The 19475-nt window shown below is 38.5% G+C and overlaps 1 protein-coding gene across 2 annotated transcripts in view; it reads right to left on the reverse strand.

Moving 5' to 3' along the window:
- The window catches only part of LDB3 (LIM domain binding 3), a gene marked incomplete at both ends in the record, with an annotated part of 111829 nt that overhangs the window by 78918 nt on the left and 13436 nt on the right, over positions 1-19475 (reverse strand). For both annotated transcript variants that reach the window (XM_079536258.1, XM_079536259.1), the window contains one exon: positions 2409-2560. In XM_079536258.1, the coding sequence (XP_079392384.1) occupies positions 2409-2560 (152 nt within the window). The remainder of the gene's footprint in view (positions 1-2408; positions 2561-19475) is intronic.

A 19475-nucleotide genomic window follows, 5' to 3' on the forward strand; every position in this document is an offset into this window, starting at 1 on the left:
CAAATAATACTGTACTCATGAACTGTATTTGAATTTTAAAAAGAAACCTATTTGTATCAATTAAAAATAAATTTTGCATGCATTTCATTTTTTTTTTTTTTACCTGTGAACTGAATGCAGCAGAACAATAAGAAGATGGCCCAGTTCCTGTGGGACAGCCAGCCAGTTGAAGATGAACTTTAACTGGCCTGGGACTAAAATGCCTGAGGGCAGCTGTGCAGCTCAAGTGACCGACCAGAAACAGATACTGTAAAATGACTGAGAACTAATCTCCAGTAAGGCACAAAAAGATTAGAAGCAGTTTCTTTTTCCACAGCAGTTCATTAAAGAGTATGATCACAGCCTTCCACAGCATTGTCCAGCAGCACGGGAAGTACATAGCAAGTTCTGGAGATCTAAGCAGCCAGAAATTGACAATGAGCATTTGGAAAAAGCAGTATGCTACTGGAAAGCTGAATTCTGACTGCCTGATCAAACCTCTGGCACAGTTGTCAAGTTCTCATCCAAGGAATTCCGTGACATTGAAAAAGTTTTGTGAAGGTTCAGTGAAATCATAGCCTAGATAAGGTGATAAGAGGCAAATTTAACAGTGAGTTTAGGAAAGGGTGAGATCAGAAAAGATCAGAAAACACTTGACAACTACGGCTTCCTTAACCCAAAATGAGATACTTGCGTGACAAACGCAGGCCAGCACTCCACACAAAACACTCACTGAAGAGCTATGTTAGTGTACATTGAGAAGGGCAAATTGATGGTGCTTGAAGAAAAACTAAGTTTGTATAGCCAGAGAAGTGAAGACTCTTTGTTTAGAGTAGGACAGGACTAATGAGCATTCTTAATGCTTCCCTTCTACTACATTTGATGTCTTGCAATTTGATATCCTGCACAAGTGCTGACACTATGTACATTTTGCTCAATAACCAAACCACCAGTTCTTCACCCTGAAAAAGAAACTCCAAGGGGAATTTAAGTATGAACATAAAAGTGAGTAGCAGCAAACACTATCTGAACTGTCAGGTTATAAAAAACACTCATGAAACCTTCATGGTCAGGATCAATAAGAGAAAAGGCCATTGCTCTTGAGAGCCCATAGCAGTTAGATAAATATAAAGCTTTTGGTCTTAGAATACTTATGTCTAGATTTCATGTTCCATTGTTTTTCCCTTGGCATTACAGACTAAACAAACAAGTTCACTTTGATTCCAGAGCTGTAACAACAAAAATCAAGCCACAGGTCCTCCAGTAAGGAATTCTAGGATCTTGTAAAGATTTTTTTAGAGCCATGTGACTACTAGACATTGATGTCTAAGATCACTGAAATTTACGGCTTCAGTTTTCCTATCACTATAGCCAATTACTAACACACATCTTTTAAATTTGAAAGTATTCCATGTTTTCAGACTTTAATACGTATCAGATAATTGAGTGTTCCCATCTCAACAATCTGCACAGAAAGTAGACTTTTTTGTCCACTCCATCATGAGTGACTGACCCAATATTTTGTGTTAACTGGTCTTTCTCTCACCAATGCAATATTTTGTGAAATTGTTTTTGCTGAGAGATCTTATCTAAATGTGAAACATAAGAATCCAATAGGAAAGCAAACAGAAGGTCTGCAATAAATTATCAGAAATTATCATCTTCAACCTGCAAGTAACTCAAAACGATTTAGAGCATTTTTCAAAAGATGCCATATGAATCTCTTTACCACTACTTTTCGTTAAATTAGACCAAAAATGCTGGAGAAGGTCACAGAATGAGGATTCAACTGCAAGCATCCAGGATAATGCCCTATCTTTTTTAAAATACTTTAAGGTTTCAGTAACTTCAAATGACCACTTTTAACTGACTTCTATCACATTTCTGTGAGAAAGTCTCCCCTTCTTGCGTTCAAATGTTTTTCTTTCCTGCACTGAAGCTACACCTTTTTTACCCTACCAAATGCAGAGGGGTCACTCAGGTAACTCAGTGTGAACTTAGAGGTGCCAAACCATTAATAAAAATTCTCACTCTGGGAATGACAGATTCAATCCATGGGATCAGAATACTTACGATAGTTGTTTCTAGAACAGTCATTCATATATTAACCAAAAGTGTGTGTGTTCGCATAGGACTAAAGAAACATCACTGTTGGACTTTTATCAGGAGCCTGAATGAACAAGGAATTACACCTGTATTCAGTGGGCTAAATACAACACAGATTCATATGTCATACAAGCCATTGTGATATCTATAAAAATCCATGCTACTTGCTACAAAATCACCACAGATTTTAGCTGTTCACCTCATATCTATACATTGGACACTTCAAATAAAACTAACAGGTAAAGAAGAAACACATAGCCCTCAGTCATGGGTTTCATAGGACATCCTTGGGAACACAAAGATTTTAACTGATGTCAACGTACTTCTGAAGAGTGAGGCTCAGGTTGTAACTTGCTGACTTGATCTTGTTCTGAGCCTCTAAGTGAGTCATGCTGTCAGTATTGACTCCATCAATGGCTACCACAAGGTCCCCTTGATTCATCTGTGACTGTGCTGCCTTGCTGCCAGGAGTGATCTGTACGGGGAAAGGAAAAGAAAAAACTTCTTAAGTCATTCTGTGCATGCATTACTTCTACAGAACTGTCCAGAATTGTAACACAATTTTCCTCAATTATTGCTATTGTCGTATTCATTCGTGTACAGGTAGAACAACAAAAATTATGGAAATTAAACAAATACACTTAACTTACATTTCTGCAAAGGTCAAGAGTATTACCTACTTGTCTTTATTTGCGTTTTAAGGGGATAATTATCATAATTCACTTTGGGGTGCTGTATAGAGACATTACTCAGAACTGGAAAACTAAGAAGCCAATAACCGCTGCACGACTTCACTGTATTTTTCCTCCTAATAGTAATTTTTCCCAAACTAACTCATTACACTAATCAGACAGAAACGGAATATGTGTGAAGGACCTTGGACATGTTTTGTTTCCCTATAGTGAGCTTTATAGGAAAGTATTCTGGTTAACTTTAACCCACATAAAACTACAGCTCCATTACCAAGACACCACTACTTATCCAAGATAACCTCCATCAGCCTGTTGCACATAACAATCCAAAAATAAAAGACAAGCACTTTTAGAAATAAGTAACTAGAATACTCCAACTGCAAATCCAACTACTGTAACAACAGTTCAGAATTTCTGATTCCTCACTACATAATCACACTGTGCTAGCTCCAGGTGCCCAGTGGAATGCAGCATCTTCAAGCAAGCAGTATTCTCACCCATATTTAACATAGCCCTCTCAGGTGCATCTGGGTGCAATCAATACGCTACAGTTATAGCAGTCAGAAAAATCACAGTGAAATGGTGATAGAGGAGGTGTAATGACAGAGGGACTAGCACAATGGAAAGGTGTTACAAAGGAAAAGTGCTCACCCATATCCAAAGTGCTAGGCTCACAAGAAAAACTCCACAAGGGAGAGATCTGCAACTAGAGATCCTTCCCCAGTGGCAGTCAGCCCTTAAATGAAGTCTAAGAGAGGTGCAGCCAGGCTCCACCCCTTCCAGTCCCACAGCTGAATTGCCTTCACCTGTGCTCCCAGGGCTGACCGGGTCCTTTCCCCAGGTGCTCAATCAGTGCTTCAGGCCTTGACTCAACAGTTACCATCCAAAAGCCATCTATGAAATTTCACTCCATTATTGAACTCCAACTAGAGAAGAGCCTTCAGATACCTTCAGCCAGTTTTCAATGAGCACATCAGATTTTTCCTTTCTTCTCTGCACTCAGTATTTATGAGGTACAGATATAAGCTACAGATCTTTGCTAAAGCTTTTAAGATACTCACTTCATTAATTTCCTCACTGAAAAAATCACCACCACACCAAGGGTAATACCAAGGAAACCACACCTGCAGTTGTTGACTCTTGTTCCTTCAGTATAGTAAGCATAAACCATGTCTGACTGCAAGGTGAAATTCCTATGTGCAACATTCCTATGTTCTTTTTCCAGGGTGAAACACATTGACTTCTCTCAGTTTCTGATTCTTACTTCTTCCAGTTCAAAATTTAGATGTTATAAAATAAAATATAAATAAGCATACAGAAGTTAACTACAACTGACATAGAATTAGATACAAATTTTGAGGGAAGAGATAATCATACCAGTTTCACTTACTCTAGTGGGATATTTTCTGCCAAACGTGTTTTAAGATGGAAAACTTTCCAGGAAGTTTCTCCGGGAAACTTTCAAGTGAATCCAGAGTGGGCAGTTACAGAGGACACTGAGAACCTTCAGGAGTTGCTGGCGACAAAATACCAGCACACACGGAGATAAAGGAGAGCCAGATCTAAAGTGCCAAAGCACTTTCAAGACTATCTTGTTCCCATTTTTAAAGATCCAACAGAAAGGAATGGAATGCAAAGTGTTTATCTGTTGGCATGTTTTCTTAATCTGAAAATTCAGCTCTGATCAACCATTTATTTATTAAGTGGTTGCAGACAGATCAATGTTTTTGTGAAATCTTCAGGACTTATTTTCTATTTAAAATGTTCTTTTAAAATATTTTTTAAATGAAGCATTGATGTTAATTAAACCTCAGGATTAGAGCAAAAATCCAGATCTATTTGCCCACACCATAAATTCTACTTTACTGTCATCCCTGCTTTTCCTCTAATAGAGCATTACAAAATGAATAAATGAATATATAAATACTGTCCAGTTAAAATACAGTTTTCATTTTGTCCACTAATGCTTTTGTCTTAAAATGTAAGTAGGTAAAACCCAGACAGAGCTATTTCAGAAAAAAATTGTAACAGTCTTAACTCATTTGCTCTAGATTATGGCACAGCTTTCAGCTGCCAGGTGTTGCAAGGGTCACAGACTATTTGCCCCAGACTCAAGGTATAATTATAATATGTCAGTTGATTAGAAAAAAAGTAAACTAATAATAATTTTTAAAAAAATAAAAAAGAAAAAGAAAAAGAAACCAGGATACCACTGACAGTAAGACCTAATTTTAATTGCATTTCTTTAGCACCCAAAGCTCAAGAACAGGCTGCAAGTTGGAAAGTAAAGTATATTTCTCATCTCAGAAAAGCACAGAAACACTTGCTCAAGCTCTCAGAAGTTTCCAACAAGATAGACATCTGACTTCCAATGTGCCCAGCTTAAAACCTGTGGGCAGGCTAGTGGTATCACACTGTAAGGAGAGCTGTGTACTGGGTAGATATATAGCATAACAGTGACAGCTGTGCCCCAAAAAAATAAGTCTGCACTGGCTTCAGGGCAAGGACCACCTAGCAGGAGCTCTGGGAGGTGGAATACAAAGTGCAGCTGCTGCACCACCTTGAGAACAAGATGTGCTTCCTTGCAAGGCTCCTCAGCTCCACTCCAAAATGGGAGAGATGGGATCAGGCAGCATTTCAATGGCTGAGTGTTAAAATATTATCAGGAATGCTTGTATAAACAGATAGATGGACATAGCTTCCCTACCGCAAGGAATTCCTAATTTACTGACAGACAAAAATACATACAGAGGCCTACACAAGTGAGAAGGTGCTAATACAGCATCTTGCAGAATTAGTCAGGGCCTCTTCTTTTCCTAGGACTTCAGCTATGCCTGCCCTCTTCCTGACCCCAGCCCTAAAATCAACACATCACACCTTTGCATTTAAGAAAATATCTCACTAGCACTATAAGTATGCTAAAGCACTGGAAATGAACACCCTCTTCACCTCTGGATACGTACAAAAGAAGAAAATAGCATGAGGAAATGTTCAGTTCCACAGTTCAGCTGAAATTCAGAGACAGGACACAAGCTATCAGAGTGACTGTAGCACTTTTTTTTTTTTTTTTTTTTTAAACAAGAAAAGGAATGGGCAGACACTAAGAACCACTAGAAAATAAAGTCTGCAGAAAGCAGCATTTAAAGTCTCCCTCATTTTACCACTGTTTTATATAGATGTTTCCAGCAAACCTTCAGAGGCTTTTTAAGCACTGAGGCTCACAATGCCTGAGAGTGGCAGGAGAACAACCTCATTCTACATATAAAAGCATGACCCACTGGAATGAGGAAACATTGAAATCCCAGTGTGGAGCAGTTAACAGTGAAGTGATGAATACCCAAATGAATCCAACTAGTTATCTCCAGACTGTATATATCAGTTCCTCTCTCATCTACACTGTGAAAAAGTCAATTGAGGAATTCTATGTTTTGTTTCTTAAATGAGTAGGTTTCCATCCTTATCCATATAATAAGTACGTAATAACTCCTAAGGGAAAAATCAATGGTTTTCTTACAAAACAGAAAACAATTCTGGACAAGAAATGACAGCAAAAAAGTAAAACTCACTGAAGTGAATTTCTGTCTGATGAATTAGTTTCATCTTACACATTGCTAGAAGGCATGAGACAGGAACAAAGACACAGCCTAGGTAACTCATCCCATACATTAAGCATCCCACTATCTTTGATGATTGCTTTATACTTTTCAAGGCCAAATGGGAGAGCTTAGCAAGACTGATTAATTGTAAAGAGGACCACAGTATACTGGAAAATTGAAGTTCCTGCACATATGGATGTTCCACGGAGACAGAACACATCTCCTCTGTGTGTTCTAGGAACACATCTAGAGCTAAGAGAGTTGGGGTGGTTCAGCCTGGAGAAGAGAAGGCTCTGAGGTGACCTGATAGTGGCCTTTCAATACCTGAAGTGGAGCTACAGGAAAGGAGACAGACTCTTTAGCAGGGCCTATTGTGATAGAACAAGGGGAAAAACTATCAAGCTTAAAGAGGATAGGTTTGTATCAGAAATAAGGAAAAAGTCTTTTACAGTGAGAGCGGTGAGGCACTGAAACATGTTGTCTGGAGATGTGGATGCCAAATCCCTGGAGACTTTCAAGGCAAGGCTGGATAAGGCCCTGGGCAACCTGATCTGTGATGTCCCTGTGCACTGCAGTGAAGTTGGACTAGATGGCCTTCAGAAGTTAATTCCAATTCTAAGGAAGCTGTGACCTGGCCCTGGTCTACCTATCTAGCTGTGGGTGTCTCTGTTCATTGCAGGGAAGCTGGGCTAGATGGAATCATAGAATCACCAAGGTTGAAAAAGACCTTTAAGATTATCCAGTTGAACCGTCCACCTATCACCATGGTTTCTCAGTAAACCATGTCCCTTGGTACAACATCTAAACATTTCTTGAACATCTCCAGGGTTAGTGACACTACCACCTCCCTGGGCAGCCCATTCTAGCACCTGAGCACTCTCTCAGAGAAGCAGCATTTCCTAACATCTAACCTGAACCTCCTAGGTGCGACTTGAGGCCATTCCCTCTAGTTCTATTGCTAGTAACACAAGAGAAGATGCCAACTCTCACCTCATTACAACCTCCTTTCAGGTAGTTGTAGAGAGAGATATGATCACTGCTGAGCCTCCTCCTCTCCCAGCTGGAGAACGCCAGCTCCCTCAGCTGCTCCCCATAAGTACTCCAAACCCCCCACCAGCTTCATTGCCCTTCTCTGAACAAGCTCCAAGGACTCAATGTCTTTCTTGTAGTGACGGGTCCAGAACTGAACACAGTACTCAAGGTGTGGCCTCACAAGGGCTGAGTAGAGGATCACATCCCTGTTCCTGCTGGCAACACTATTTCTCATACAAGCCAGGAAGCCATTGGCCTTGTCGGCCACCTGAACACACTGCTGGCTCCTACCCCCAGGCAGACTGACACTACCTGCCAACTTGATGTCATCTGCAAACTTATTGAGGGTGCACTCAATGCTTTCATCCAGATCATCAATAAACATACTGAACAAGACAGACCCCAATACCGATGCCCGGGTAACACCACTTGTGACCAATCACCAGCTGGATTTAACTCCATTCACCATCACTCTTTTGGCTCAGTCATCCAGCCAGTTCTTTACCCAGCAAAGAGTGCATCTCTGCAAGCCACAGGCTGCCAGCTTTTCCAAGAGAATAGTGTGGGAGACAGTGTCAAAAGCTTTGCTCAAGTCTAGATGACCTTTAAAGGTCCCTTCCTACTCTAAGAATTCTATGGTATCGCAAATCAAGCCTAGAGAAAATTTACTTTTTGCAGCCACCATCTTCCCAAATAAAATTTCTTACTGCTTTAATAAAAGTAGTTCTTTTTTATTATTTGTTTTTAATAGGAGAACAAAACACACCTTAAATGAATGCTCAGGGGATCTGCAAAACGTGCCATTGACATCTTAAAGAGTTTCTATTTATATTAAGCAAAGCTGAGCTGGCATGCTGCAGAGGCACACTGAAGTGGCCTCTCAGGCTAATGTTTCATCTCTAGTTAGGAGGGAAGGTTACAATACATGTGAGAACACCCAAAATAGCTTTAATCTACCTCTCTTCGATATAAGAAGCCACCGTATCAGAAGCACAAAGATTCTGTGGGACAACCAGTCAAACACAGTTCAGAACACTATGCTCAAATCTGTACTGCAGCAGCAGAACTGCTATTAGAACTAGAGCCACCCAGTTTACCTCAGCCTTGGGGATACCACAGCATAGTGGGGAGGAGGGAATATTTTTGAGTGTGAAAACTTCTGTCCTTGGTCAGAAGGTATTCCAGCCTTCTCTCCTCTGTCCCAGCTTCACCTTTTCTGGTTGAAATGTCCTGTCTTTTGTTTAAATAAATAAATGGAAATGCTTTGGAGCTAAGCCTGTAAGAAGAATGACCAGTCTACGTATACCAAGTCTACCTATAATAATCAAATGTGGATGGAGCTTTTTAAAGGATGTGTTGGCAAAGCCAGAAGACTACACAGCTCTCTAAATCTTGTACAGTATTAGCTTTAGTAATCTCTATTCTCCTACAATTCATCAAAAAAACAGCTATTTCAACCATCCAGTTTACTTTTATCATCATACATTGTGCCATGACAGTGTGCTACTGAGTTCTTCTTTGGTACCGGAGTTTAATATCCTTAATGCAAATTACATTTGAGAAAATAGCTGAGGTATTGATGCTTCACCTTCCTGGAGATTTCCACAGGACAACTTCCTGCAGCCAAGTTACATTAAGCTTTTAAGTGCTTACAGGACTACAAGTGCCAATATTTCTTTCCCCCAAATTCTTCTTTCTCCATACCTCATTTTTCAGTTTGAATTCATTTTAGGGCAATTTTATAAGGTAAATGCTTATGAAGACAAATCTTACTTATCAATACACCCTTCAGATTTTCCACTGCTTTCATCTTATTTCAATCCATACTCTGCATTTGGATCTCCTGATAGAAGTAATTTGTCTCTTCTATCCCTACAAGTATCAGCATTGTCTTTTCCCATTGGCCACTATGCTCAGATTTTCTTTTTAAGGTCATTCTGCTTAAGGCCTTTCACTGTATATAACCAAGACCACAATGCTTTATAATTTTGAAGGAGTTTTGATCTGCTCAAAAGCAGTAAGGCCTCACTGAAAGGGCATCTGAGACAATACCATGTGCATTCATTTGACATTTAGTGGCCTGCAGCCAATTCTGATATTAAATGGCTCAAAATAAAATAGCTTTTATTTTGAGCACATCCTGAGGCAGAAGCACAATTTTTTAATCTGTAAGCAACTCTTCTGCTCCTGTGCGTTTGTAACTTAAGGTGCTTTGATGCAGGTTTACAGTTAACTATTCTTTCAAAGTGTATATTTATTGAGTTCATTTTGTTTCTGTCTGCCAGGGGAATAGTTCCTCCTCTGATCAATTAAGTACTAGAAGCCAATTTGACACAGCAAATAGCAGTCCTGTCCCTAAATGAAAAACATGTAGCATTCAACTCCAAGCATTGCCTGCAGATGCTATAAGAGCAAAGAAAGGCACAAGGGAAGATGGAATGTAGCACATGTACACAGTGACATTGAATCAGAACTAAATTTGCATCAACTACAGTCAGTATAATGTCATTATTCTGTCTTCAAGGTTTTAGAGGCTGTTCAGTGTGAGTCTCTTCCAGCTGAATTGCCCAGCACTATCAGAATCAGCTACCTATCAAACAGCATTCTTATCTTCAAGAGTGTTTTGCACCTGTGGCATTCATCTCTGTGAGAGAAACAAAATCAGAAGTTTCAGAACTCCAAAATGAAAGCAGCTTTAAAATTTAAGTGAATAATAATAAAAGAAAATAAAGAACTGTTTGTAAGTTTCCCCCACAGAAGTGCAATGCAGATTTCTTTTGCCATACGCTGTGCCACATTTAGTGGCTAACAACATCCTGCCAGGTATTCCAGCAGAGTCCTTGGAAAATAAAGGAGATTTCAGGAAGGAAGAAGTTCTAAAGACTGAGGATGTTTATTTTACCCAACAAAATGTAGTAGCTCAAGCTTTGCTCTAGCATTTCAATCAAGCAAAGATGCCAAATATGTATTAATGTACTAGCACTGCCCATAGCTAAAGGCTATTTTGGATTCAAAATAAAAATAAATTAGTAAGAGTATAATTTATTAAGAAAGAAACAGCACTTTCAGTTTAACCAGAATTGCAACAATGGCAGATTCAGTGACTATGAAAGATTACCTACTTGCTTTCTCTTCTCCCCAGTCACGATCAAGCTTATAACGAAACACAGGGCCAAATAAGATCTGAAAGAGTGGCTTCTATATAATATAGGGTTCAGAAGCTTGTTTCAATCCTGGCCCGAAAGAAATTACGTCAGCCAGATGTGCTACACAAAGTTTAACCTGGTCTTCCTCCTCCACTAAGTACTTCTTTGTCAGCTCCCTTCCTTACCCGCACTATTTCCTAGAAATTTTTCTTAGAAAAATTTTAGAAAGCACTGCAAAGAAGACAGAATACATTCTAAAATGGTTCAGAAAATCATCCTTAAACTAACATCAATATTGTTTGTAAGCCAATACACCCTAAAAAGTACAATTGAAACTAAAGTAAGAAAATGCAGCGTCAAAGAAGGGTGCAAAGTTTTAACAAGAATGTCTTAAATTTGAGAAGCCATAATCTGAGAAAGAAGTGGAATATTTAGAAAGACCTTTAAGAAATTAATGACCTTAACTAATTAATACTAGCTTGCCTGTGATGAATGGCTCTTCATCTGAACTGATCTGCGTTTGAAGATTCAAGCACTGCCACTCACCTTCATCACTGTCTTCTATTTTTATGCCCAAGTTCTGGGCTCAAATATGACACAAAAATTCCCAAACACTGCAAGGAAAGATATTCTAGGGACATTTCCATCCCAGATAGAGGTAGGAAAATATGATCTCATGATTCCTAATTCAGCAGAGTGCACAGTTCAAGCAGACTCAATTATCTTTGGATAAGTGACTGGGTTTTTAATTCGCAGATGGATTTTTTTTTTGTTCAAACTGCCAGTCTCTAGGGTTTTCAAAAATAGTAAAGCATTTTTACTTCACCATCCCTTTCAGCAGCACATTCACAGTATTTTTTGAAAAATGTAACTACTTCCACAACAGGAAAAACAGAAACTTTGATTTTTACTTTTTGCTGTGACAATTAAGAATTTTCACTCCTTGCCAGCAGTAATATCATTATAGTAGCTATTTCTCAGCATTCATCTAGCAATCTTTTAGGAGCCTAGAGAATAACTTATTGTAAATAAGCTATTCTGGATCATTGTTTCACCCCATTCTTTCTGGGTATTGTGCTTCTTTCCCATTTTATCTCATCTAGGTGTGGTATTCACCATTTAACTATATAAACAGCAACAAGTTAAGACTGAATTAAGCCTTACATTTTAATGGAATGCTCAAGGCAGGGCCTTGAAATATGCCCTCTATATATGCTTCTCAGCTCTTAAACTTTTATACATTTCTACTCTTTCATGTAATTAATCATACTTGGAAGGAAACTAGTAGCAAGTGACAAAGATGTCTACAGGTTTTGTTGTATGATGAGCAGTATAGAAGTTTAAGGTAGATGTTTGAAAATGGATTAGGTTTCTATCCAATAAATGTTCTTAAGTAATAAAGTTTAGATGCATAAGTTACACAAAAATCATATTTATTCTTCTAGGTATAGTTAGCTAAGCTTTATGTAGATTAATATGCATCTATTCTTTAGTTTAAGATGTGCATTTGTGCTTGATTCAGAGCATAATTGATTCAGGCTCACTATGGATCATGAATCTGTGCATCTTGTACATTAAAGTTGTTCTGCAGGTGCTTTCCTTCACTTTCACATCAAAGCTACTTTTCTTTTTTCCTCCATTCCTTTCTTGGAAACTGCAGACATTTTTCTCAGTAGCACTAGAATCAGAGTTTGTAGGGACATACCTACATACTACATACCTAGTCACAGTAAGTTTCACAATTCAGCATGCCCATATTGGGAGTTTTCCTCTCCTGGTCCAGGATAAATACACCAATTAAGATTATTTATTTGCATATTCTGAGCTGGAATAGACGTTCACAGGGCATCTCTATTTATGTACATGGAAGGAATGCATTCAAGCTCAGAATGTGAGCAAGCAATGCTTTCCTTGGCCACATTAGACGCTAACTTTTGCAGTACAGCATGTTATACGCTACTTGTTTTGGGGAAGCAGCAGCAAAGTTTTCATTTGCCCAAGAAAGTCCAAGAAAGTTTGAAGTGGCCTGCCTATGACCAGTTTGTGTTTTCTTCCATCTAGTACAAAATGCATTACTAAACAGTAAATTTCTGTAGATGAAAATATATATACACAACAGTTGCTTTTATAGGGATTCCTTCTGCTAATTGTCTGTTACCAATGAAGAATGAAAGGAACACATGAAAAAAATGTAACCCTCTGTTTTGATCGCTAATGTAGACCTAGCTAAACTGCAGGATATGAGCTTCATTATCCCAATTTATCAGCAAAAAAAAAAAAAAAACAAAAGGAACCTGACATGTTGTTTTGGATTGCAGTGTATGTCTGAAGTAAAAATGTCTCTAAAAAAGACAAAAAAATAGATGTATTCCCTAATTTCAACATGCAAATCTCAGGTCCATCCAGATCTCAGCTCTTCTCCAGGCAGAGTTACATTCACAGTAAAGTTTTGCAGAGCTATATACCACCTATGCATGTACAAGATCTATAGGCATTTGTGTTTTAATATGTTGTCAGACTGTTTTTGGCCAAGATTCTCTAAGGCCTCATAGATCAGGAGATTACTTTATGAATGACTGACACATATCCTTCCTGGTGGTCTTCTTAATTTTGTTTGCTCTTAATATTCTTCCTTCTCTCACAGTATCACACTAACATTGCTCGGTCTCATGAATTGTGTTTGCGTACAAATTATTTACTAGCAGTCGGCAATGGTGTTCACATCAAGAACATGTCAGCTGAATGGTAGCAGAAAACACCTTTCAGAGTGAATACGCACCTATTTAACAATAGGAGGCTTTCACTTCAAATATGGAGCAGCAGAAATAAATGGAAAAATAAGATTACTTGGATGGTTATTGGGCAGCTGAGGAAATTTCTGTGGCAGACAAGTGCCGAAAGGAAGCGTTTTAGTAATCTCTATCCCAGGATAGGTTTTCTATTTATAGAATTATAAAGCTCTTCAAGAGACTGCAAAATTACGTAAATAAATGAATAATGCATCTATCTTACATGTAACAGCCTAATGAAGTCTGAAGATCCACCCAAACATTTACTAGGCATTTTTTAAATAGCACCACAGAGAATAACCTGGTTCTCTGAGCTGATGACAGGCATTTTCTTGAATGACCTTCCCCTTCACCTATGTGTATCACTTCCAAGACTAAAAGAAATGCCCTCTACCTCCTGCGTCCATTTTGCATCTCCTACACAATTCCAGATAACACCAATGAGTCTTTCAGGTCATTCCAAGTCCAGGATATGTACAAGTAAAATTCATAAAAATTTGAGCAAGCAACATGAGCCACTTAATCTATAACTAGAAAATAACAATTAATGCTTTATGAAAATGCCGTTCTTTTAGAGATATCTAGAGTGATAACTAGAAAAAAGACTCATATTAACCTACCTTTAGCCTTCTCTCACTTCTGGCAATCATACCAGTAAAATTTTATGAAAAAAATGGAAGAGACTCCCAAGACTGCTTTGAGTAATATTAAGCATATGTGATAGTTGATAATGAAGCTATATACTGCACAGAGAAGATATAAATACAGACTTTTATTAATCTATCAATCCTTGCCTATAAAGATGCACCAGAAATTTAAGGAAATTCTGCTTTTAAAGTGAGACACTGACTGCATTCTTCCACACATGTACAGTGCCTACCTCCTGTAGTGGGACCCAAACCACTCTGGCCCTGTACCTCAGGGTAATAAAGTACAATTAACAAGCAATAAATGTTTGAAAGTTAAAAAAAAAAAAAATGGCATTAAGCACTATTTTAGGCAAATTATACGGAAGACAATTATAAAGAAGCCAACCAAGTGTTAAAAGAAGTTCTTGATAAAATACAAAGGAAAAATGGAAAAATCAAAACATAGGGGGGAAAAAAAAACATGTCTCAAAACATCAGTCTTGATTCCTTACTTGCAAACATTATCATTGCTTTTCTAACTCCACTGCTTTGTGAGAATATCATAAATAGAACTCACATGAAATCATCAATTTCATGCATAATTTTAGCATCTGTTGCAGCCCCTGTGAAGAGATTTGCAATGAGTGCTTACATTCTACAGACAATTGGGTATTGGTTATGACTCTTGGGGGGGGGGTCACTTTTTTTTTTTTTTTAACCACACATGATGCTGTAAGAGTGTGCAACATGACAATCCAGAGAAAAATTCCACTCAACATATCCATTCTGTGACCCCAGCCTTCTTGGAAGACCAGAGGACCACCTCTGGGGATTTTAGTTTTCTTGTTTTTTACTGCCAGCATATCAGAAATAGAGCATAAGCACAGCAAAAATATTATATTCTCCAATTCTCCATTACTTAGCCTGAACTTCATTCGAGTCCAAACACAAGCTTTCCAGTTTCTCTATTAACTGCTTTATAACACTACCAGTGACTTTGTAGCTTTCTGAAAAATGATTGATGTGACAGTATTTTCTGTATTTCAAAATACAGCAGTTTCCAAAACCTGATGACAGCTTTCAGTGTAACAGCATTTGTTAATACTTTAACTGATTAAGTTTTTAAACATTCAGTTTATTCATGATGGGAAATTGTTGAGATCTGTTAAAGATGAAAGTACCTGAAAACTACATGAGGCCCCTTCTTACTTACATATATGCCCCTATTTCATAAAGGGTACTAATCCAAATTGTTATAAGTACTGAATGCTCATTAACTCTCTCTTAATGAGTTATGATAAATTATTAAAGGGTAGAGCTATATATTTTCCAAAGGGAGCTATGTTGACAGGGCTTTAAGTATGTTAGTATGCTCGGTAGTACCCTAAAGTAGCTGAAACAGGTGCCACAGCAGGTGCCACAAGTAGAACATAGATTTGCTTTGGCATTAGAACAGAGTATATAGCAAGTGCAGGATTGTTTTATGGATTTAAAAAGCATATGCCATGAATGATTTGGGAAAGCAGAGCCTTTAGGGGTATAGCATTAGTCAAAGCTAAGCTAACAGGAAGAAGTCCTGCTTCATTACTGTAACAGCTGTTTGTACTTTATGACCATCAAGATATCTATTACTAGGGGAATATTTTGCCCTTCTGATGGAAAAACTTGCTGAACTGTTACTTCGGTCTTAATTTCACCAAGAAGTTAGAGGACTGCTCCAAAAGTAATGCTTCCTCTTTTATTAAGCTGGCCCACAACGTCAGAGGCAAATGGTGGTACAGCGGTAGAGGTGGAACCTTCCCACTAATGTTACATTACATGCTGTTGCCATGCAACAGATGGCAGCAGAGAGGCAGCGCCTGACATGGAAGTGCATGAAGCAAAGGAGTGGAATTGAATAACCCCATGCAGACAAATGGCCCCCTCTGAAACTTGCTGAACATTTATAGAGTCCAAATAGTGGATATTAGCATAGCAAGGTGGTGGGTAGCATGTTTCAGCAGTGGCAACAGCGATGTGAAAGATAAGCCAGGTTCTAGAGAGCCTGAACACAGATTTTACGAGTACAGCAAGCAGGCTCTTTGGCCTCCGTGCTAGACAAAGTGCACAGCTAATGGTGGTGACCATGTTGAAAAATGATGTTTTGTGGCTAAGAATTTGCTCCATCAGATGATGTTATTGCAGGTACTGTAGTTTTCATAGAAATAAATAAGAGGCATTATTATTGAAGCAACAAAACACTGTTGAAGATTTAAGGGATATAGTTCTGCCACTCACCTGCAAAAAAAAATTATATTTGCAACTATTAAACAAAATGTAATAAAATTTACACTTATTTCACACTTTTTTATAGTGACCTCTTTGTTAAAAAATTCATCTTAGTTTTTTTCCCCAACTCCTAATGTCATGGGAAACTGGTAATGAGTAATAGCCCTAGTCGCTAGTATATAATGTCATAGACAGTGACATCTTTTACCAACAAAAGGATCTATCTCTAACCATGGCTTTAGATACTTCCAATTGGTCAGTTAACTCAAGTAGGAGATGAAAAGCACTTCCTCATGAGACATAGCTAACCTGTGCTGACACTTGCATACTTACTGCATCCACAAGCTCTACTTTCCATGTGGATTTGCAAATTGTCAGTATGGCTGTGATTTATGCAACAAAGTTTCTCCTATAAGAAATCACAGAATGCCCAGAGTTGGAAAGGACCTCAAGGATCATGAATCTCCAACCCCTCTATCGCAGGCAGGGCCACCAACCTCCCCATTGAATAACCAGACCAGGCTGCCCAGGGCCCCATCCAATCTGGCCTTGAACACCTCCAGGGACGGGGCATCCACAGTCTCTCTGGGCAGCTGTTCCAGCACCTCACCACTCTCATAGTAAAGAATTTTCCCCTGACATCCAACCTAGATTTCCCCTCCCTCATCCTGCAATTATCAACCCTTTCAAAGAGTTGATTCCCCTCCCCTCTGTAGGCTCCCTTTAGGTATCGATGCTGCAAAGGGGTCACCCCACAGCCAAATTCTTCATAGCTTCTGAGAATGTTAGTCATTGAAGTTATTCTACGGAGGCTTTGGTGATCCCCTTCCTAACAGTTGAGCAGTGATACAACTCTGTCAAGTTTTCATTTTCTACTGAACTTTTCTGGCCCAACTGCAAAATCATTATTGCCTTATATCTGAATTAAGATCATGGATAGCTCGCAATAAAAAAAAAAAAAAAAAAAAAAGAAATCTAACCAGTCTGCTTGATAGCCAGCCTATAGACATGAGACAGCCAAAACTGTAACTAAAATTGAATGTGTGAAAAATAATTATCCTAAATGCCACTAGGAAAGCAGCCTAGCACTTCCTACACATTTCCTAGATTAACCCTAAGAAATATGCAGTCAGAAAACCTCAAACCCTGCTCTTATATTCAGAACTTTCAAGCTAGACTTTCCGATAAATAAACAAAAGCACAGTTCATGTTGCTCAGTTTCCTTAATGAAGCTAGGTTGGTTTATACCAGGTAAAAATATCTTTGAGCAGGTAGCATTACTCACAGAAAGAAAATTTATATTAAATGATTTTCCAACCTCCTTTTCACACAAGTGAATGACAACAGAGGTATTATCCTTTAATTGTCAAGGCTCTTTACAAATCTATTTTCCCTGAAACTTCACAGAACTAGCAGTATTATACCAGGAATAAATCTGTCCCGGTATCTTCAGTTACTCTATTTGGAAAGCAGTCATTTGCCTGACCTTCAGCATTGCTAAAAACAGAGTTTGTCTGTCATCAAGAGCCAGTGAGATTTCAGATAAAACAGAAGTCATGGCTCTTGCAGTGAAATTCCAGGAGCATCCATTAAAGGCTTGCCAACAATAGCATCTCACACACTGATAGAAGTATGACAGTATGGACTAAAGAAAAAAAAAAAGAAAAAAAGAGATAAGACACTTGAAATTGAGCTTATCACTGAGACTTGGTAAAAGATACACGAAACCATAAGGATTTTTTAATTACATTCAAGCTAAAACTTTGTGACTTGAACTTTGGTTCTTTAAAGACTCAATTTCTCTCACAATTGAGAAATAGTACACTTCTGCCCCTTCCTCCTTCAAAAGTATTGAAAGAGGAGTATCACCAACACAAGAATCTATTTGGAATAACACATAGATGAACTGAAAATATTTGTTCTAACTCCCAGTGTAAGCAGTTTGGGTAAGCACTGAGATAGAAGCAGAACTAGTTATTTTTCAAGCTTCCAGCTTCCTTGTTTGAATTAAAATTGATGACATCTGTGATCATTAGAACACAGTTGTTATAGTAAAGGGTTGGTACAGAACAATAGGTGCCAAGCCAGCTTTCTTCATTATGGTCCTATGCCAGCATGTTTACAGTCCTATCTCCTCTTTCAGACCAGAGCCTATGATTTCTCTTCACATTACTCACTCCAAACAAAATTCTGTCTCAGACCTAGCAGGACGTTACAGAATGCTTGGATGGCAAAAGACATGTAAAGCAAAAAACAAAGTCCACTGATACAAACACCTTACTTGCAACATCGTTATCTTGAAATAAGCCTATACTTCCAATATTTGTGCTCTTTGTCTAATCTTACAGCTACTTCATCTCCCAGTGAAAAACAATCATATTTATGGAAAAAAAAATCAGATGAAAACCATATTTCAAGCCTAAGCAGAGGTTAATGTTAACACCAATTTTTAAGTGCAGCTTATAGGCAACTCTCCTTAAACATGAGATTGTTTAGATACACTTCCTGTTACATTATCCAATTGAGAATGGTAACAGTGCAACTAACTTGAAGGACAAAGTGATCCAAATTACTAAAGTAGTATTACCAAGATGTACAGTTGAACCAATAGCTATTTATTCATTTGTCCACATCAGTGCCTGTTCTGACAAGTACTCCTAGAGCCACTGAGCCTTTTGGACAGGCTTCAGAATTTCATCCAATGGACAGCAAAACTATTGCCTGGCTAGACAAAGCAGACAAATGCTAGCACACCAAACTACTTGAATCAGGAGAAAAACTCAAAGTCTTGTGTTGAAGAATTCTAAAGGAATTAAGCAAAATACAAAGCATGAACATACCATCAGCTCAGACTACATTTTTACCAAGATCAAGTAAACGGTGGACAAAAAGGGTGCATTTCAGCCCTGCTGAGAGGAACTTAGGTGTTCTAGTAGATGGAAAATTTAAGATGAGCAAGGAGCACGCACTCGCAGCCCAGAATCATAGAATCACTCAGGTTGGAACAGACCTTAAAGATTGAGTCCAACCATGACCTAACCACGCTGCCCTAACTAGCAACCCGCCACTAAATCATGTCCCTGAGCACCACATCCAAATGGTTTTTAAACACATCCAGGGATGGTGACTCAGCCACTCCCTGGGGAGCCTATTCCAGTGCTTAACATCCTTTCTGTAAATAAGTGTTTCCTGATATCCAATCTAAACTTACCCTGACACAACTTGAGGTCATTTCCCG

The sequence above is a fragment of the Tetrao urogallus genome (genome assembly GCF_951394365.1).
Source record: "Tetrao urogallus genome assembly, chromosome: 5".
NCBI lineage: Eukaryota > Metazoa > Chordata > Aves > Galliformes > Phasianidae > Tetrao > Tetrao urogallus.